Raw genomic sequence first — 22,107 nt, 5'->3', positions numbered from 1 at the left:
TGGTGGGTTAGAGTCACCCCTGCTGCCATAAGATGGTGCAAACTACATCTTTTCATGCCAGTGAGCATCACTGCACTCCACAGGGGACTCTCTCTCTCTCTCTCTCTCTCAATTGAAGGCAGCATTTCCTAACTTTAAGTGTTGCCAGGGTCTCCCCAGGAGTCCCACTAGTGGAGGCTCAGCGAATGTGCTGAGTCCGTGCATCCCCTAGCTGTCTTGGCAGCGCTGATATTTTTTGGCTGTGTTAGTCACTTGTGAGCCTACTCACTGGCAGAGAGGTGGCAGGTGCCTTGTACCACTGCAACCCCCGCCCCCCTTATGGCAATTTTTCCACCATGGGCCCTACATTCTGCCCTCCTAGACCCTTGGGGAATCTGGCTTGCTGAATTTCAGCTGTGTCAGGAAGTGAGTGAGTGAGTGATGGAATCAGTCAGTATTATACTGTTGTACTGAAAATTCTCTTAGGCTGAAATGACACTGGAGGAGAGCCCAGGTAGAATAATGCAACCTGAGCATAGTAGGCCAAATGTTTAGTTTACTCAGAAGCTGACTTTGCAAGATAGTCTTTGCCAGCCTTAGCTCAGCAGAGGCTTTATGGATCCCTTCTAGCTCCTCTCAAATTTTCTAGCTCCTCTCAAATAAATTGCCACATCCCAGTCCTTCCTAAGCCACTCTGTTCATGCAGCTCTAGATGAAGTGTGTTTGTCAATATCAGTGCCCTCTCTACTTACTATCAGATGCTTAAAAACAACGAGGAGGCCGATGGCACCTTAAAGACTAACAGATTTATTTGGGCATAAACTTTCATGGGTAAAAAACCCACTTCTTCAGATGCATGTTTTTGATAGCTAAGTAGTCTCTACTTGTTTCCTTCTTTTCATCACTGACTTCAGATTTTTTGAGACTTGCTGCCTTTTGATGTCAGTAAAGAGGCTGGAAATTGAATAGTAAATCTCTAACCAAAGGATATTGTAAGGAAAAAGTTTGTCATGTTAAAAAGTGGCCAAAGCTTTTATTTAGGTGACCTCTGCATATGCTTTTGCCATGTTCCCCATATGTAACTGAAGCGTAGAAAATTGGGCTCGTAGAAAAGCCTCTGTTTTCATCTGCAACATCTGTACTATATGAGTGACTCTGTGGAGAGTTGCAAATTTCAGACACATTTCTTTGGCTATATTTCCATGTGGTCTCAGCTGCCAGAGAAGCTGCATCGAGTTGCTCTTTTCCAGCTGTGTAATTTGGGTGAGTAAGAGCTTTAAATCTGACCTTGCTGCTATCATGTAACACTTTTGAATTCGCCTTCAACTTTTCAATGGCTGTTGTGTGTAATTAGAATACTGGTATAGCATGTACAGTATGAAATGTATGTTGCCTCTTTTCCAAAGCAAAAGAGCTGAAGATCAGTGCAGAAGCACATAAATATACTTGGCTAAATAAAGAAGCGCAGGTGTGCCTTGCAAGAAAAAGTCTATTTGAGGTTTAAACAAGTTTCTGCTTCATGTCTAATAATGTAGTTCAAAGTACAACAGCAAATGTGGAAATTCCACTTCCCACTGTTACTTACTATTATATCGCCACCTTTTACAAATTGCATTCGGGGCTGGAACACCAACAGATCACACAAGTAGCAAATATCACAAATGGTGTCTACGAGGATCCAATAGAATATGTTGCTTGGTGTTTGTACTGGGAACACACAGCGCAGTGGAATGAACCAGCAGTTCCAGTTATAGGCAATGGTAACAATCAGGAGCCACACTACATAGCGGCGATCTGGAAAAGAAAACAGGAGCTGGTGACTTAATCAGTATGAAATCATCATCTTCTTATTTCTCTCTGTTTGGGAATAAAGGGCTCATCCTCCAAGGAAAGCAGAGCAATTTGCAAATGTACCAGACATTGTGATCTGGAGGAATAAACACTGGCCTGGGAGGTAGGAAATCCTGAGTTCTAATCGTGACTAAGCCATTCCCTTGCTGTGTAACTTTGGTAAGACACTTTACTTCTCTGCATTTTCCCCATCTGTCAAACAGGGATGCTGATGATAGTAATACTTATTCACCTCACTCATGGAGTGATGTGAGGATGAATCTGTTCATATCAGTTCAGTGCTTTGAACATATGAGGGGCAATATGAACACGATGTAGTATGAGGTGAGATAACATTTCTGAAAACTTATGACATATTGCTAAGGAAGGAGATCTTTACAAAAAAAGACTCTAATGTTACTGTTTCCTCCTTCGTGGTACCCCGGGTTTCAGCTAGTGTACTATCTACATGCCTACCTAGACAAAACTAGAGAAATAACCCTATAGCATTTTTGTTGTCAGACTCTTATAGATGGAATTATAATTGCTTTCCCCAGATATCCAGAAAGAAATAGGGATTATTCCCGTTTATAGTAACTATTCATTGCAAAGGTTCCTTATAGTAGTTTACAACAATGCACGCCACGTAAACACAGATCTCTAAGGATCTATCTACATTGCAATTAGATACCCGTGGCTGACCCAGGCCAGCTGACTTGGGCTCTCAGGGTTTGGGCTAAGGGGCTGTTTAACTGCGGTGTAGACGTTCAGGCTCCGGCTGCAGCCTGAGCTCTGGGATCCTCCAATTTTGTTAGAACTTGGGCTCCAGCCCAAGCCCGAATGTCTCCACTGCAGTTAAATAGCTCCTTAGCCTGAGCCCCGCAAGCCCAAGTCAGCTGGCATGGGCCAGCCACGGGTTCTTAATTGCAGTGTAAACATACCTTGAGTCTTCAGAATGTTTCGCAGCATTTTAGACATGAGAATACCATTGAGTTTAATTGGTGAGTTACAGTCAAAAACCTGTGTAACACTTCAAACTCAGGAGTGGAAGTTCACTCATTTAACTATTTTGACTTGTGGGTTTCAGAACACTTATACTTTTCTGAAAGATCCCAACCCTTATAGTTAAAAACAGAAGCAAACCTGTTAGATGGAGTTAAGCTAGAAAACAGTTTCTGTGGAAGAGAGAAGATCACCCTCTGCCTTTTATAACACAGCATGGTCTGTTAAAAGGAGTCTGGTAAGAGCTAGGAGTCACACATGGAATTTATTAAAGGAAGAGGGCTGGATTCACTTCTGTTTAAAATAGGGCTTTAAAATGGGAAAAAAGGTAGAGACTGAACAAAAAATACCTGTGCAGGGCTTTTTGGGGGAGTACTTATAAAACTTGTCCAGTTTGGGTAGAGTCGGATTTTCATGACAACTCTTTGTTAAGCTTCCAAGACATTTCAGCACTGCAGGGGCAGTGGCCTTAGGGGATCAGGCATTGGACTGGGAATCAGGAGACTTGTATTCCTGGCTCTGCTGGTGAGCTTGGGCAAGTCACCTTGCCTCTTTGTGCCTCTATTTTCACTCTCACTATTTGGCTATTGACACTGACAACTCTTCAGGGAGGGACTTGTGCAGTGGGGCTCTGACCTCAGATACGGCATCCAGATGCTACTTTAACACATACAATAATTTTCTTTATCCCGCCTTTGACACCTTCCTTTGTGTGACTACATTCGGTTTACCTGTGTATGCATCTATACTGTCTGGTAGCTCCATCTTCTTCAGGTATTCTTTCAATGGTGGTTTCTTGAATTTACAGCACAGCATGTCACAGTAATGATCCTCTGGCTTGGCATCACCTTCCTCTTTTTTTTCTTCATCTTTTTTCTCTTCTTTTGGTGGGGGTGGAGGCGGAGGCTTCTTTTTAGATGGAGCTAAGCATGTAAATGTCACAGAAGGGAACATTTAACAAGGACATGCACACTGTCACTGTTGTGACAGATCTTGAGAGCCCCAACGTATTAAAGGCCATGCAATCGACTCCTTAGTGTTTACTGCTACAATTTTCAGTTCTGTTTTCAGTTAGAAAACAGATTGGAGAATAAATTCACACTGACATAGGCAGGCACACTCCGGCTAACACCAACAGGATATTTAGTGCTGGGTGTCACAGAGGGAAATGTGATACTACACAATCTTTCCCTGGACAGTCAATGCTTATACAATTAAACACTTGCAGAATTGAGATGGGGTAAGGCAGGAGGCACCCAGGCATTTATTCTTGCATGACTGTTGTAAACTTGCCATGGATGGGATAGAATTGCTCTGGGACCAGTTCTGCCACACTTGAGCTGAGTTTCTTACTCTAAAAGTAGTCACTTGATTTCAGTGGGGCAACTTGCAGAGTAAGACAGAACTGAGTATGAGTAGTAAATTGGCAAACTGGACCATCTATAATTTAAAAAATAAAGTAATGCAAGTGCCAGAGAGAGGGGTAATAGGTTAACTGACACAGAAGTAGTTAAAAAAATCTGACCGTTTCTTTCTTAGCTGACAAAGTTTATAATAGTTTAGACACTCATCCTGACACTCATCCGTCATGCTATATTTTCCAACTTATTAGAATTTAGGAGATCAATAAATAGCTTCTGAAAAAAATGCGGAATATGAAGATTACACACTCTTCAAAGTGTGCAAAGGAAGAAAACAATTTTTTTCTGAAGAGGAATAACATCAGTACTATGTTTAATTATTTTCAGGTGAGATGTATTGCCTTGTGCTGCTGGATCCCATTCTCACCTACATACCTGGCATATTTAATGGTGCTGGAAGATTATCGCCAGACCTTAAACTTTGTTTACTTTCACAAAAGAGATCTCATTTCAGTATCACCTATGTGCCCGCATGTAGCATATTGCCACATATGCCTTCCCATAAGGAATATATCTTTGATCCCTAAAAATACAGATAAAATAACTGAGATGAATCTAGAAAGTAGTTTGAAAATGGTGATCCTGAACAGTCGTAGTTGGAGACTTACCTCTATTAAAACTTTTTAATGAGGGGCCTCAATGGGTTTAAATGGGGCCACATTCTCAGCTGCTGTAAGCTAACACAGGGGTTCTCAACCAGGAGTATATGTACCCCTGGGGGTATGCAGAGGTACATCAACTCATTTAAATATTTGCTTAGTTTTACAACAGGCTACATAAAAACACTAGCAAAGTCAGTACAAACTAAAATTTCATACAGTGACTTGTTTATACTGCTCTATATACCATATACTGAAATGCAAATACAATATTTACGGTATATTCGAATTGATTTATTTTATAATTATATGGTAAAAATGAGAAAGTAAGCAATTTTTCAGTAATGTGCTATGACACATTTGTATTTTTATGTCTGATTTTGTAAGCAAATAGTTTTTAAGTGAGGTGAAACTTGGAGGTACGCAAGACAAATCAGACTCCTGAAAGGGGTACAGTAGTCTGGAAAAGTTGATAGCTACTGCTAACACAGCTCCATTGATTTCAGTAGACATATGCTGATTTATCCCAAATGAAGATTTGATCCATGATTCTTGAAATATTATCTTCCAGCATTTTAAACTCTCAGAACTCTCAGGACTTTCATCTTTAAACCACCAAATAAATAGTTATCTTTTGAGAACTAAAGCAACTTACAAGTTGTAGGACTGCCCTCAGGAGAGGACTGTAGTGGGTCAGTCAGTTTTTCTTTATAGGCTGATGTCCTTGCCCTCATTTTTTTGACAATCTCTTGCAGTTGGGCTTCAGTATACTCATTTACAACACGGCCTTGAGATGAGCTAATTAAGACAAAAGGAGAACAGTTAAGAGTATTGGAAAGGAATGAAAGAAAACAATCAGCATCAATGCTATGATATGAGTAGAATTCAAATGCAAGGGCAAGATGCTGGTTTGTCCTAAGGTCCCTTTGTGCTACTGAAGTTATAATAAATAGGTAGCCAAGAAGTCTCCCAGGGTATGCAGTGGAAGCCCAGGGTCAGTGGAACTTGAGTCAGCTAACCTTGAGTTTGAGAAACCAGGGTCTGAGCATCTACACTGATTGCTGACCCTAGATGAAGAATATTTTAACTCAGGCCAAAACCTGGGACTCTAGCATCCTCACTGGAGTACTGCAGACTTCCTACCACTCTCCCAAAATGTGGCCACTCTGGCCCTTTGTTCATGGCAGTGTGGGAAAACTCAACTGTCCACCCCATATGTTACAGGAGGTTTGAACAGCCCACCAAAACATCCTGCAGAGCCATCCTTTTGATCTGCATGCTCCCAGCAATCAGAGACAGCAACTTAGAGGAGGCACCATGTGAAGAACTTCTCTTACTTGCGCTTTCATTCCTGTTTCTGGAAATTGGCAGAGCTTCCTTGAGATGGTGGTGGACATTTCAGCAGCGTTTTCTGACCCATTGTAGGCATCTGACAGAGCTAATGATAGGATGGGTGTGAGGACACAGACACCTGGCAGACTCCAACTTGCTCAGGCTGCTTGTGACACTCTATGTAGCTGCTGATGCCCCCTATGTAGACGGATGCTTCTGGAGCAGGGCCACAAGCACAGACTGGAGAGGCCACATCGTCCTGCAGATGTGGGTCCAGAACTTTCACACGAAGAAAGCTTCATTTATGGAGCTTTCTAAATAGCTTGCCTCCTGGATCACAACACATGCTGGTTCTGAAGTGAGTTGCTACAACCATCTGGAAGCTGGCTATCCCAGACTGCTACAAGTCTGTTGCCAGCTGCTTTGGTGTTGGGAAGGTGACTCTGAATAAAGTGGTGACAGAGGTTTCTGAGGCAATCTGGCATGTGGTTTATCTCAGTGTGACAGGAATAAAAGATATTCCTGAAGTAATTGCTGGCTTTGAGAGAATGGGGTTTCCACATTACACTGGGGCCACTGATGGGACTCACGTGCCCATAGATTGCCCTCCTCAAGGAGCACATTAAACCGCCAAGGTTACTACTACTCCATTGTTATGCAGGCCCTCGTAGACTACAGCAGCTGATTAATGAACATCACTGTGGGCTGCACTAGTAAAGGTCATGATGTCAGGTTTTCCGACAGTTGGGAATCTACATTCATGGACAGGCTGGGCCACTAGTCCCACCAAATTTTCATAAGTGAAGTTGCTGTCCTCACTGTTATTCTGAGAGACCCCACATATCCCGTTTTGCCTTGGCTTATGAAATTATATCCTGGTCTCAGAGGTTCTGGCAAAGAAGGTTTAATTACACTTTCAGCAGGTGTAGAATGGTGGTTGAATGTGCATTTGGCAGACTGACAGCCCGGTGGTAATATCTACAGACCTGTTTGGATTCCATTGTCATCAGCGCTATCTGGATGACTGTGGCTTGCTGTGCTCTTCACAATCTTTGTGAAACCAGAGGTGAGCCATTTCCCCCTGAATGGATCTGTCACAGTGATGGACTGCTGAACCAGTACACCCAGCTTGACCTGGGTGAATCAGGGCAACAGAACTCAAGGATGCTCTGTGCTCCCACATTATGCACTTGCATGTGCCCATGGAAGAGGGAGAACAGTACCTTTTATGAATGTATGTGTGTCTGGTGGGTTTCATTGCTTGTGGGGGAGGGTTTTATTGCCATGCATTGTATTTATAAATGATATGGCAGCTTATGAGATGGGGGGAGGGTGGACTCACAATATGGATTGATGTAAATAACTCATTGATGTAGATAGCTGTATTGAGAATTATATTTTGCATACAGCTTCCCAGTTGTCCCTGATAATGTCACTTTTATTATTTGAAACAGACATTAGATGATGTGATGCAGTGATGGCAATACCATTTTTTAAAATAAAATAAAAACCTTTATTTTTAAATATTTGTTGGAAAGGTACAATATTAACCATTGCTAGACAGGCCAGCTGCCGTTAGCACACTACTGACACCAAAACCTTAAAAACAGAACAAAGTGCATGTACATGTACAAAAAGTGAAACCATTTACAAGACAGAACCCCCTGACTGTTATGAGTCCCCTGGCCTTCCATTCCCCTTGTCCTTCCTTCCATGTTTGCCTCCCACTTGGGGCCAGGGAAGGGGAGTGAAGGTGCCCAGAGGGGAAGGGTGCAGCCTGGAGGACTTCATGGGGGCACATTTGCCCTGTGCAGCCACTGACAGGGCCTGGTTGCATGGGCCACGCAGTCGTGGAGTTGTCCAAGCTGTTCCTGGACTGCTGGACAGGGTATTGCCCAGGGGATGCTGGCCACGGGACTGATGCAGCAGGAACCTGCAGTCTTGCGGACATTAGAGATGGCATTCGCCCAAACAGTTCTTTCTGCTGAGCTTTCTCATCCTCCCTTAACCACCGTTCCTGTTCCAGGAACTGCAAAGCAAGTGTCTGCTCCAACTCTGTGCTCCAACTGTGAAGCCAGCCTGAGCCTTTCCTTTTGCCTCTCAGCATGATTTCCTCTTGCCGAAAGTCCCTCTGTCTTATGTACTGGACCTGGTTGTTGGTCCTGTCCAGAACTTCAATCATAAATTCAACATGGAAGCGCTTCCTCTTGGAATGATCCAGGAAGGTATGGTGTTTCAGGCTTCCGCTCCAGTGTGGGTGAGCTGAGGAGGTATTGCAGCAAGCCGAGGTTGATGGGCCTGTAATATGACAAGACACAGTGAATTATTGTCTCAAGTTGCTCAGTGCAGGAGCACAGAAAAAAAAGCTGTTTTGGAATTTCAAGGAATTAAAATGTTACCTTTTAATACTGAACTACAATATATTGAGAGAGGGATGCCTCAGACCACAGACTCCCTGGACACAGCCTGGTTATCTCAGTGAAAGAGGTGCAGAGAACATGGTAAGTTAAAAAAATCATAACTGCTTTTTTTTCTAACAATTGCAGATCACCTGGGCTTTGGGGGGAGATCAGTGGCTGAGACATGCTACATAAACCTTCTCTGATGTTTCAGACATTCCACATTTTGGAGGACATAACAGATTTTGTGGTGCCTGATTGGCAGAGAGGTGTTTTTCCAAGCTGCCAGTGGGAAACCAGCTGTGCACGTCCTTGAAGTATTTAAGCGGATGGTGACCAAACAGCACATTTAAAAACTGAATGTGCTGGTCAGCTACTGAGATGGGCCTGAAAAATATGCCCTTCCCCAAAATATGACTACCTATCTGGAGTTCCTGCTAAGGGAAAGTTTGCAGCTGTCAGCACCCAGGATTGGGTCACAATTCATGAAGGAATCAAAAAGATGCTGCGCTAACATCCACATGGCTTAGTGTTTCCCCACAGCTTCCAATACAGCCTGTTATGACTGCAAGCAAACACACAGAACTCCACTGCCATCCCTCTTCCCCACCCCTGGTCTCCCCCCACCATTCCCCAGCATATTTCTGGACTGAATTCAAAACCTGTCATATTTGGGATGCATGATGTCATCACCCACAGACTGCAAGCATTGCATTTAACAGAAATGGATTACATTTGAAAAAGAGTTACATTTCAACCTTTTCTCGCCAACTCCACCACAATTCACTGTTTTCATTTGGAATGTTGTAGCAAAAAATATGCAACTTCCCAGAAAAAAAAAATCTTTACAATGCTTCTTTTACTGCTTGTGTTTCCCAGTCTCCATTCTTATTTACATGTGGTGGGCAGTGAGGGGACACCAAAACACTGGCATGCCATCCAGATGCATACTGCTACCCAAGGTTTGTAATAACTTTTGCATTGGTTCATAGAATGCATTTCTATGTTAATAAACATAAAAATGGAGCTATAAACTTACCAGGTTCTGGGGTGCTTCTGTCTCTTCCATCTCTCCTGCAAGTTCCATGCCAGCTTCTTCATTATTTGCTGGTATGCCTGGTCATTCCTGATACTCTTAGTGAAATTAGCTGTTTTGCTGGTTAGGCACCGGAGATTAACCAAAATCTAGCTGTACTCCCATGACTCTTAGGCAGGGTTCTTTGTAAAGGACTATTTCTGATTGGTGGCCATTGCAAATGCAGAAGGTTCTCTGGAAGTGTGTTGCTCAGCAGTCAGAATAAAATTGAAGGGTTAAATGCCAAGCTGCTGTGCTAAAATCGGGGGATGGGGGGTTGCTTCTGTTTCCTGGAAGTTGACTGGTGACTTGTGGGATAAAGAGGACAAAAAACACTGGACCATGGGATTGTGGGATAGTGAAGATGGACTCCCAGGGTCTAAGTCTGGCATGGCTGCGTGCACACGGCAAAACACTACTGCTTGAACCCTGGGTCCTGGCTGAACTCAGGCTTGGACCCTCCACTCATGTAGGGTTTTGCGACCTTGGGTACGAGCCCAAGTCTAAGAGATTTGTGTGTAGACAGATGGGGGCTTAAGGCTTGAGCCTGAGTCTGAGCCAGGGCTTTCATTGCAGTGTAGACATATCCCCATTGTTCTTAAAGCCATCATAGCTGGCTCTATGCAAGCCCCCAACATCAAGAGTAGGAGAAGAATATTTCAAGGAGTTGGGATCAGAATATAATGTGGTCTGACTTATGTTGCTTCTATAATAGCCCAGAGGGTGAGGTGGTATAAACTGGTGCTATTCGGAGGAATCCTTAGGGCAGCTCTAATGTGCTCCAGGGGCTGTTTCCTATCCCTCATCTGCATTGAGCTCTACCCTGGGGATTTAGCCCTGAGTGTGTTTTCACTAAGAAAAAAAGTGTGTTCATGGTAAGTAACATGAGGTAAAATCCTAGTGAAGACAAAGTAGTTTGCTGTTTTCACACCTGTTAGCAGGTTGAAGTAAAGAGTGTGGGGGATCCTAGGGTTTACCTTGACTTGCTAACTCACGTTAAAATTGCACACGGTCCTGTCTTTACTAGGACTGTACTTTGTGTTAGTTGCCGCATATTAGCCAACATCTTTTCTTCCTAAGGAAGACAAGGCCATAGCATGGTAGTTACAGTTGCTTCCATATACATAGCAGGGGCTCCCGTACATTTTTATTCAGTGGGAAGATAAGGTTGAGATGTCAGCCTGAAATTCTTCAGAAATCTATGCAACTGAAGAAATAAATTATCTGAATTTTAAATATGCTGGACACTCACATCCATTGAAATCAATAGCTCCAGCAAGAGCTGTGACTGCTCAGTACCTTTGAAAATCAGCTCAAAAGATGCTTAAATCTCTAAACTGGAACCATTTTGACCTTGGAGAACTTAAAAAGCATTTCTGGATACTCCATATTTTAATGTAATTCCACTAAGGAAATGTGTCAGAGATGAAGTAAAACCTAAGGACTCTGAAAATCAAGCAGCCATGGTTCTTTTCTGAAATTTACTTATAAAGTAGAAACCATTAAAATTGATCAAACACATTAAAACTGAGCTCAGCCTATGTTTTAGATGTATGAAAGCTTCCTCAATACATTGGCATTTTGTCAGCAGTCCACTGAAATAGGACTAAAAAGTTGATATAAAAGAATTGTCCCCACTTCAAAGATAAGATTTAATGTAATTCTAAAATGTTTAATATATTTCAAAAACATCTGGAATACATTCAAAGATGGTTTTGGGTGAACCTCCAAAGATGAAAATTTGGGGTGGTTCGGATAAATATTCAAATATTCAGGATGTTTATTTTAACTTCTTATGTGCAACTGGGCATCGCAGGCATCTTTAGCCCTTTGCATGATGTGCAGCAGGCATGCCATCTCCCACGCAGCTACGGCCTGCTCCAGCTGTCTTTGACTGCAGTGAGACTTGGATTGAATCCGTCATCAGTTCACAAGGATGATGCAAGACAACTTCTTCAGCATCATCTGGGAGGGGTAGCATTGTGTATATTTGTGTAAGCCAGTGGTCTAAATGAACCCTTTCCTGACATCTATTGGTAAAGTGGGGAAAAAGACCTCAGGAGCAGACCGTATTTGTTTAGAAACACTTATTTGTCAAGGTGATCAAGAGACATAGCGATTTTCTTATTGCATGACTATAGCAGAACTTTACTTAATATGGCCTAATTGAGGGGCCACCCTAACGTGAACCTCAGTCACTAAGACCAGCTCTACACTACACAGTTAGGTTGACACAAGGCAGCTTACATCAACCTATCTGTGGATCTAACTTCACTTAAATTTGGCTCTTGCTGATAATAAGTGACCTGCTATGCTGATTTAATAACACCCCCTCCCTGAGAGGAATAGTCACCCTCGATGTAGTTAGGAGTGTAGACACTGTGTTATTTATGTTGACTTCCAGCAGCCAGCCCACAATGCCCCAAACTGACTGCTCTGGTCACCATTGTGAATTCCGCTGCCCAAGGGTCAGGTAGACAGGAAGCCCCCACTCCCCTTTAAAGCTTCACGAATTATTGAAATTGGTGAGCACATCTAGCAGCTCTCCATTATTGAGTGTAACTGCCCTTCTGATCATGCCAGCTACACACTCCAGACACGGTTCTGCTTGGAGAAGGCAGGAGATATTGGGTCTCCTGAGCCTGTGGGGAGAAGAGGCAGTGCAGGCACAGCTCCAAATCAGCTGTAGAAATGTGGACATCTAGGAGCAGATTGCTCGGGGCGTGCAGGAGAATGGCTACCACAGGGACCAGCAGCAGTGCTGCATGAAATCCAAGGAGCTGTGGCAGGCATACCAGAAGGCAAGGGAGTACAATAATCGATCTAGTGCCAAGAAGAAGACCTGCAACTTTTACAAGCTGCATGCCATCCTTGGCAGAGACACTCCCCCTTCCCCCCCCCCCAAGAGCACCGTGGATACTTCCGAGGAGCCCAAGTCACAGGCTCCTGCCTTGAACAGCGAGGAGCAGGAGGTAGACAAGGAAGAGGAGGAGTAGTATGGGGGACAGGCAACTAGGGGATCCAGCTGTGCAGTGAGCCAGGACTATTTTTGACTCCACCACAGTCCAGCCAGTTCTAACAGTTGAGCAGCCAGCATGGAGAAGGATAGAGTGGAGAGGAGAAAGACAGAGGAAAAGGAGAGGGACATGCAGCTGGACATGCATCTGCTTCTCAGACAACAAACGGATACTGCAGACTCTGGTGGACCTGCAGGTTCAACAATCCCATGCTCACCTCCCCCTGCAACCCATAGAGAACTCAATATTGGGACCTCTTCATACCCCCCTCACCATTCCATGTGGCACCAGCAGCTGCTGCATGGCCCTTACCACCTGGGGGGACAATAAAGACGATCACAGATTCACATGCCCTGACCTGTGAAAGCCACGGTGAATGTATGTGTAGCCGAAATGGAAATGACTCTTCTTTCCTCTTCATAAGTTCTCTTGTCTTAATTTATTAAGTTATATATATATATATTCAATTACCTGGTTCATGTTACAGAATAAAATTCTATTTTTTTGGAACAAAATTCATCTTTATTAGTTCACAACATATGCTGGCTGGTGCTGAGTAGGTCTGACAGTGACCAATTTCATGTTACTGCACCGTGTCACAGAACCCATAACATAATTCAGAAACAATATGAATAGCGGCACTGACAACATTATATTCCTACATACACAGCACTCACTACAAGTTTCATACCGGGTCACAGAAGAGCAAGGCCAGGTAGAGCATGCTAGAGCAATGCACATACTCTGTCTCACTATTAAAATGGTCTTTCAAAGCCTCCCTGAGCCATATAGCTCCATGCTGTGCTCTTCTTATAGCCCTTATAACTGTTCAAATTCAGCAGACAGCCGTTCCACCTCCACCCCGAAGAAACATTTCCCCCTTTGCTTCACAGATATTATGCAGGACACAGAAGTCAGTTATAAGCATTGGGATATTTTTCTCACTGAGGACCAATCTTGTAAATAAACAATGCCAGGGACCTTTCAAACAACCAAAGGCACATTCAGCTGTCATCCCGCACCTGCTGAGCCTGTAGTTGCAGTGCTCCTTGGTGCTGTCGAGGTGGCCGGTGTACAGCTTCATGAGCTGGCAGACCAAGGGGTAGGCTGGGTCACCCAGGATCACTATTAGCCTTTCAATATTCCCAATGGTAATCTTCTGGTCAGGGAAGTAAGTCTCTGCTTGCAACTTTGTGTTCTTAAAGATATGAACATCATGCACCTTCCTTGACCAGCCCACATTGATGTTGGTAAAGCGTCCCTGATGATCCACCAACGCTTGCATAACCATAGAAAAGTAGCCCTTTCTGTTAACGTACTCTGTGGCAAGGTGGTCTAGTGCTAAAATAGGGATGTGTGTGCCACCTATCACCCCACCACAGTTCAGGAACCCCATAGCTGCAAAACCATCCACTATGTCCTGCATATTTCCCAGAGTCACAGTCCTGTGTAGCAGGAGGTGATTAATGGCTCTGCATACTTGCATGACAATGGCCCCTGTGGTGGATTTTCCAACTCCAGACTCATTCCTGACTGACTGGTAGCAATCTGGTGTTGCAAGTTTCCCCAGTGCAATCACCATTTGCTTTTCAACTGTCACTGCAGTTCTCATTTTGGTGTCCCTGCGCTGGAGGGCTGGGGCCAGTTCAGCTCACAGATCGACGAGTGTGGCCTTGCACATCTGAAAGTCCCGCAGTGACTGCTCATCATCTCAAACCTGCATTACGATGTGACCCCCTCCAGTCAGTGATTGTTTCTTGGGCCCAGAAGTGGCACTCCACCATCTGCAGCTGCTCCATGAACGCCACCAACAACCTTGGATTGTTTCTTTTTATGTCCCACAGTAATCTAGCCTCCAAGGAATTGTTATGCTCCCTGCAGCTCCTCTTGCAACTCTGCAAATACTGCAGGATCGCTTGCAACGCTCATGGCAATAGTGCAGAGCTGTGCAGGCTTCATGCTTCTGTCAGAGATGGTGGACAGGAGAAGGGACTGTATGGGTTTGTGGGATTTTGAAAAGAAAGCACAAAAATAATGGCATGCACATGAAATTATGAGATGGACAACACTGCATTATGGGAAGTTGATCCCATGCTCCCAGACTCATTTTGGCCCCATCAGGCATTGCAAGAACTTCCCAAAAGACCCTGCGCTAGAGCATGGCAATTGCACAGTGGGATACCTACCCATGGTGCACTGAACTGATGTAATTTAGGTCAGCATCATTTTGTAGTGTAGACATGTCCAAGTGTGAGGTAGTGAAGTAAATCCAAGTAAAAGTCAGATGGGGTGGGGACAGGTGTTCTTACCTAGTGGAGAGAACTTTGTTTAGAGTCCTAGCTGCCATTTGATCCTCCCTCTCTAGTGTTTAAAGGCAAAACTAATTAGACTTAATTGAATGTCCTTGTCTCTTCTCATTGATCACCAGTAAATTAATCTAGGGGCTGAGCCTTAGACCTGGTGTGGAAACAATAGTCCAGTGAAAGACCACACAGAGGAATGGTGGCAATGAGGTTCCTCACTACCCAGTGAAATCGCTAGAGGTGAACTCACTAAAAACCGGGCTAGGTGGTGGAACTTCAGAACATGGCATTGCGGCTAAAGGCAGTATAGTGAGGGATGCATCAGCATCAGCATCCAAGGCACCTCCTACCCAGAAAATCCTAGAACTGTGATTGTGGGGCACTGTAAGACCCGACTGGACCCGACCGGACTAAGGACACAGCAGAGCAGCAGAGGTGGCAGCAACAGCGGTGGGCAGTGGCAGAGATAGCAGTTACAGCAATGAGAAGCAGCAGAAGCATCACTCACCCACCTCATCCTGGGAGCTGCAGGTGAACCCACCTGAATGCATCCCTGGACTCTGTCACTTTGCTGACCTCAGACAACAAACTGTGAGTGGTGTGCAGTGGAGGCATGTTAAAAGGACATCCATCCATAGGGTGTGCACTCCACCGCGTGGGAAACTGAGGTAAAGGTAAAACTGAGCCCAAGCTATTGTGGGGGAAGCTGTTTTACTTATTGTTTGCATACTTCTGAGTTATTCCTGTGGTGTTTTTCCAAATTAATGCTGTGTTCCCTCTCCCCTTCATACAAGTTTTCTTTTTGTTATACACAGACTCAGTGCTTGGGAATGTATTGCACTGCATGGGTGCCCAGGGGAAGTATTTAGTTTTTTCCAGATTTCTGGAACTGTTTTGTAGTTTTAAGACAAGTTCCTGGATACTGAAGCTGACCCTTGTTGCTGCTGACCCCATCTGGCAGAAGGATTACATTGCCAAATTGAAAAACGCCTTTAATGAAACAATTTTTCACTTCTCCTGGTCTTCTAATGCATTGCAAATTGCAGCAACCCAGTGGACAGGGGTGCTGGAACTATTTGTATGGTGGGGGTGCTGAAAGCCATTTAACCAATCTGTGAATCCAGTATATAATAGAAACCACTTCAAGCCAGGGGATGTGGCAGCAACCCCAGCACCCCTAGTTCTAGCATCTGTGCCAGTGGACAGCATAAAACAAGTTGATTTGTTTTACAAACATCATTGCACTTTCAGTTGTTTCCACGGTAGCAATGAACTCTTCCATTGTTTTCCTACCACCTTTATGTTACTGGATTACATTTTATTGACTTGCGAACTCAATATTTTTCATTTGGTGCTTTTCTCTGTTCCCTTCCTACCCCTCTGACTGCATCTGCAGCCACTGTCACCTTTTCCTCGACACTTTGACCAGCATATTGGTTTCTAGCACAGGATGTCGCAGCAATACAAGGCAGCAGCTGGGAGAGTCAGCAGGAGCAAGAAACTCATTTTGTAGATGACCACATTTCATAGGAGGTAATTGATATACCTGGGTTAGAAAATCTAAGGGGAAATGAAAATCACCTGGCTGGAGAAGTACTATTTAGCGACAGCAGTAAAGACAGATTTCCCTTTATTAGTGTAACTGCTTATTATATGATACCTAAAATGAGTCCTCTGAGGCATATACATCAGTTTTCCAAAGGCAGCTATATAAACCAATATTTGATATGGAATTTCTTGTTGTTCAAAATATTGTTATGGCAGGAGTCACCAGGTGGCACTGTTACACATAGTCTTCCAAGTGCTTTTTCTCAGTACGTGAGGAATTTTTTTAGTCTTAGAAAATTGCTTGTGTTGTCGACAGTTTTTGGTTGTACATGTCTCTGGGTAGAGGAAGCAAAAGTAGCTGTCCACCACTTTTACACCTCCCTGTTGCTAGGACCAGCTAAGGGCTCATTCAGCCTCCAGAGCAACTTAGGACAGCCTTGAGGTTGCACCCAACTGCATCAATCTGTAAAGGGTTGTTCTGGCAGCTGAGGGCAGTAGGAGAACTGCAGTAGCCTGGACATGTCCCTTTCTACTGACTGTTCTACTGACCTGCCCCCTTCTCCATGGGCCAAGAATGAGAGGTGGCTGGCTATGCTGGATCTATGTCACTGGAGGATTCTTCTATACAAGGGGAGGCTTCAGCGGGGTATTTAAGACAGCTTTAGGTCTGCTTTGCACCACCATAGCAGTGCAAAGGAAATTTAACTGCTGTTTGGGTTTCCAACCTTGGAGTGCAGTGGACAGATGCAGGGGGAAGAGGGAAGGGTTGTTCTATCTGTCTAAAATATGTGAGAGGCTCTTGGATACACCAGTGATGTGGACCATATAAGAAAAAAGAAATAGAATGAAAGCAAGGCCTGAAATATCAAACTCCTCTGGAGGAGGGGAAGTAACATGGGAGAAGTGAGGGGTTTAGAAGGAAAAAAAATCATAGGTGTCATGTGTTTTGATAAAATATGTGGTTTTAGCAAAATTAGCTGCCATAATGAATCACAGAACACTGTAATTAAGAGAGGAAAGGGCTGAGTGAGGGAAGGTGATTCCAAGAGATCCATTGCCCAAAGGCCCCTTCTTGAGGGAAGGGAGGCCAAATTCTGATTCACTCCAAGAGGGCATTCACCTCTATTTCCTATTAAACTCGGTTCATTTGTGTGGATCCCCCTTGCTTTTTGTTCATGGACTACCCTGGAGGGGGAGAGACTTTAAGGTGACCTGGCCAAGTCACAGGAAGAGGCAGGGCACTGCAGAAGCAGAACAGCCATCAGCAGGAGACACCTGGCGGGGAGAGAACTGCTACGCCATTCCTGGCCACAAAGAGGCTCGAGCAGTGAGTCAATCCCTTCACAGAGGCGTATATGTTGCTGAAAAGCTTTGTTCTTACAAGACACAAAACTGATCACACTGCCTAAGGAAGAGTAAGGTAAGGATGTGAAAACCTTTCAAAAACAAAACCATTTAATAAAATGGACACAAAATGTTAAGAGCATCTGGAGTTTGTATCAATCACCCCTCCAGGTTAAGTCTGCTATGTTTTCTGTTTCCTAGAAACCCTAGAACAGGAATCCTGAGTGAACTGAACATTTATTGTGTATTTTGTAATCTTGCCACAATTTCTTCCATCACGTATCCCTGGGTTTGCCCTATCCATCTGCAGTGCAATTAAATGATTTTCTTGTTTTAGCCAGTATATCATGATGGATTTTCTGACTTCTGCACAAAGGATTTTAAACACATTTCCTTCTTGTTTTTACATTCTTTTGATGTGTCTGCAAGTTTATAATAAATGGGCTTTATTGTATGTCAAAAGTTCCTCCGGTTTGCTTATGAGTCATAGGCCAGAATGAGTGTATTTTAGGTCACTCCCAATAAACATATGTGTGATTTTTCTCACTAGTTCACAATCTTTCCAACAGAAATCCAAGTTTCCTTTGGTGTTTGTGTGGGGTTTTGTCATGGGTGTATACCTTAGTGGAACCTTGTCATTCTTTGGCAAAGGTTTTCTCTCCCAGATGGAGATGATGCTATTCTGTATCTGTTTTCTGTTATATATTCCATACTTGTTGAGTGATTGATTTTTTCCCCCTCAGTCCTACTTTCCATTTCATTTTTATTGCCTCCTCCTCTCTACTGTCATCTCCTAATAAAATGGCATATGTTAGATTTGCTGTGGTTAGTACATAAGGAAGAGGCTGCTTGTGGAGAGCTGGCAATCTGGAGAGGGTGCATGACCTGCATGGGGCTATGCTTTAAAATCAACTTGTAAAATCAAGCTAGTGCAAATGGCAGTGTCTCTCTTATGACCACGAATATATGACACTGGGGCTTTTTTAGTTCAGACTGGCTGCCTGTTGGTTTCGGCCGACACTAGTCAACATTTTCATCAGTGATCTGGAAGTAAATATAAAACCACTTGTAGTGAGTCGGTGTGGCTCCCCTCCTGTCCAGAAGAGGGAGCCCACGTGCCGGCACCGGAGTGGGTGGAACCACCACCGCCTGTCCCCGCCCCCCGGAAGTCAAGGGGCGGGACAGGAAGTATAAAGGCCAGCCGCCAGAGCTCAGTTGGGTCTCAGCCACCACAGGGAGCAGACGTGCGGCCGGTAGCTCCTGGCCAGGAGACCGTCGAAGACCGGGGCTTGGACCCTGGCTGGCCTGAGCTACCCCGGGCCCACTACGAGGAGGAGCCGCCGGAGCCCGTTCACGCCCGCCACTGGGAGAACCCCTGGGAACCGGACCCCACTAACCCTGAGGGTGAGACTGGACCCGAACCCCTTCACCCCTGCTGCTATCCAGAGGAGCCGCCTGAGGACCATTGGCCAGACTTCCCGGCAGAGCTACCAGACTTGCCGCCGAGCCCGGGCAGAGAGGAGCCCATGGAGATGGACTGGCCCGATCCCGGCGTAACGAACGAGGTAGGCTGTGAGGGGGATCACGGAAGTAGCCCGGGGATAGCCGACCCCGGTCCGGCTGCAACTGAGTGTGAGCCTATGTCAGTGTGTTGCGGTCTGGATACCCCACTGACCAGCAGCGGCAGCAACCGCTGTTAGGGCCCCGGGCTGGAACGCAGTGGAGTGGGTGGGCCTGCGTTCCCCCCTGCCACCCCCTGCACGGGTGGCAGGCTTCCCCCTCACCCAACGCTCGGCTACAGCAAGCCTAGGCGTACCTTTGAACTATTTGCTCGCTCAGCCCCTGCAACAAGGGCCTGAGCCTAACTGTGTTTGCCCTGCCCTGATCCAGGGCCTGGGCTCTGAACTATTTGCTCGCTCAGCCCCTGCAAACAAGGGCCTGAGCCTAACTGTGTTTGCCCCGCCCTTATCCAGGGCCTGGGCTCTGAACTATTTGCTCGCTCAGCCCCTGCAACAAGGGCCTGAGCCTAACTGTGTTTGCCCTGCCCTGATCCAGGGCCTGGGCTCTGAACTATTTGCTCGCTCAGCCCCTGCAAACAAGGGCCTGAGCCTAACTGTGTTTGCCCCGCCCTGATCCAGGGCCTGGGCTCTGAACTATTTGCTCGCTCAGCCCCTGCAAACAAGGGCCTGAGCCTAACTGTGTTTGCCCCGCCCTGATCCAGGGCCTGGGCTCTGAACTATTTGCTCGCTCAGCCCCTGCAAACAAGGGCCTGAGCCTAACTGTGTTTGCCCCGCCCTGATCCAGGGCCTGGGCTCTGAACTATTTGCTCGCTCAGCCCCTGCAGTCAAGGGCCTGAGCTTTAACTGTGTTTGCCCCGCCCTGATCCAGGGCCTGGGCTCTGAACTATTTGCTCGCTCAGCCCCTGCAAACAAGGGCCTGAGCCTAACTGTGTTTGCCCCGCCCTGATCCAGGGCCTGGGCTCTGAACTATTTGCTCGCTCAGCCCCTGCAGTCAAGGGCCTGAGCTTTAACTGTGGTTGCTCCGACTCTGCACTAAAGAGCCGGAGTTTCGGGACTAACTGACTACTTGTTCCCACAGTAGTGAGTCGGTGTGGCTCCCCTCCTGTCCGGAAGGGTCGAGCCCCGGCTAGGACCTACTACACCACTGCTGATGACATTTGCAGATGGCACAAAGATTGGCAGAGTGGTAAATAAAAATGAGGACAGAGCGGTCATACAGAGTGATCTGGATCATTTGATAAGCTGAGCCCATTCACACAAAATATGTTTTAATACAGCCAAAAGCATTTCTTCCATAAGTACATTAGGGATTATGAGGTGCTCAGATATTAGGGCAATGGAGGCCATATAAGATAGATAGAGACAGAAAACATAGTTGTGGCATAATCAAATTGCCCATTTCCTACTGTGCAATGCTAAGACTGGCCCGAAGCTCTAGAGATAAAGCATAAAATGGTTTAACTTTTATTACCAACATCTTAATAGCCTGAGACTTTACAAATGCAAAGGCAAGGTTCCTTCAGAATTTCCAACATATATACACATTTCATTTTCCAGTCTTGGAAACTAATTGGTAACATTTTAGATCCTGTGCCATTACAGAAGAACCTTAACTCAACTATTCTTCTCATTAGGGCTTTTGAAACATATTTATTGTTCAGTTTCCCCCAGTGCCATCATCTCTCCCTTTCCTTTTTTGTGGAACAGTATTTGAAATGTAGAAATGGTGATATCTGCAATGATAGAAAGGAACAGGGACTTTTCTTGTATAGTACAGGCACTCTGAAGTGATGACAGCATTCTCACTTTTTCCCTTTACAAGGGATGATAGAATTTTTATTTACATTGTATTCTGAAACTTGTTTCATGCTTCACCAGACATTTTGAATTTAGATTGATGTTACTTTCATTCTACTATCCACTTTCTTAGTCAGTTAACTAATGTAAACATGATGATTAATAACATAATTAATAGATAGTTTAGTTGCTCTGATTATGTACATAATCAACACTATAAAAGCAACTATGGGCACAATAAGTTTCATGAAGGTACCATGCAAACTGAACCATCCATCACAATTTATGGTTTCACTTTCTTTCAGAACATTTGTACAAGTAATACAGAGAGATGCTGTTGTCGGCATTAATCAAGTGAGCTTGAAATAAAGTGCACAGATAGTTATCTTCCAGCCCTGTTTGTGTTTTCTTCATCAAGCGAGACAGCTAGGGAGGTGACAGATGTGAAGTAAGCCATTGCCTACATGGAGTTATCCAGCGCCATTGAAATAAAAGTAAGCTTCTAGATAATGTCAAACTCCTAACTAACCATCTGAGTTTCATGAAATTCCTTCTGTTAAATTCAAAGATTTGCCACAGCAGTTTTTTTGAGAATCCTCTTAATCATTTAATCACAACAGGCTGTGAATCCTCTAATCTTCTTTAGAAAACTCTCTAAGGGGAAGTCAAACTCAATACTGAGCACACAGAACTCAGGCTCAGGTACCAGATTAAAACGTGAATAAGATTTTATTTTAATTACTAATTTTGCAGCATGAACCATGTGAGAGAAAGTCAAAAGAACATATAAAGTATCAATTAACTGTTTTTTAAAAAAAACTTCCTTTAATCTCAATGCAAAGAAGTTTAATTGCATTGAATATTTACTCTGATCTCATTTTAAATAAAGACTTAATCATTTTAAAAACTAATTACCAAAGAACAAGTTCACCATCTTATGA

At 44.5% G+C, this 22,107-nt stretch overlaps 1 protein-coding gene across 1 annotated transcript in view; it reads right to left on the bottom strand.

Moving 5' to 3' along the window:
• Positions 1 to 22,107, bottom strand: part of CNGB3 (cyclic nucleotide gated channel subunit beta 3) — a 118,473-nt gene that overhangs the window by 48,975 nt on the left and 47,391 nt on the right. The window contains exons 3-6 of the mRNA XM_054017097.1: positions 7,969 to 8,461; positions 5,487 to 5,629; positions 3,543 to 3,734; positions 1,565 to 1,773 (exon numbers count right to left, since the gene is read on the bottom strand). Of these exons, the coding sequence (XP_053873072.1) occupies positions 1,565 to 1,773; positions 3,543 to 3,734; positions 5,487 to 5,629; positions 7,969 to 8,461 (1,037 nt within the window). The remainder of the gene's footprint in view (positions 1 to 1,564; positions 1,774 to 3,542; positions 3,735 to 5,486; positions 5,630 to 7,968; positions 8,462 to 22,107) is intronic.

Source organism: Malaclemys terrapin, chromosome 2, assembly GCF_027887155.1.
Source record: "Malaclemys terrapin pileata isolate rMalTer1 chromosome 2, rMalTer1.hap1, whole genome shotgun sequence".
NCBI lineage: Eukaryota > Metazoa > Chordata > Testudines > Emydidae > Malaclemys > Malaclemys terrapin.
The sequence above is the reverse complement of the archived record's forward strand: the minus strand, read 5'-3'. Positions and strand labels throughout refer to the sequence as shown.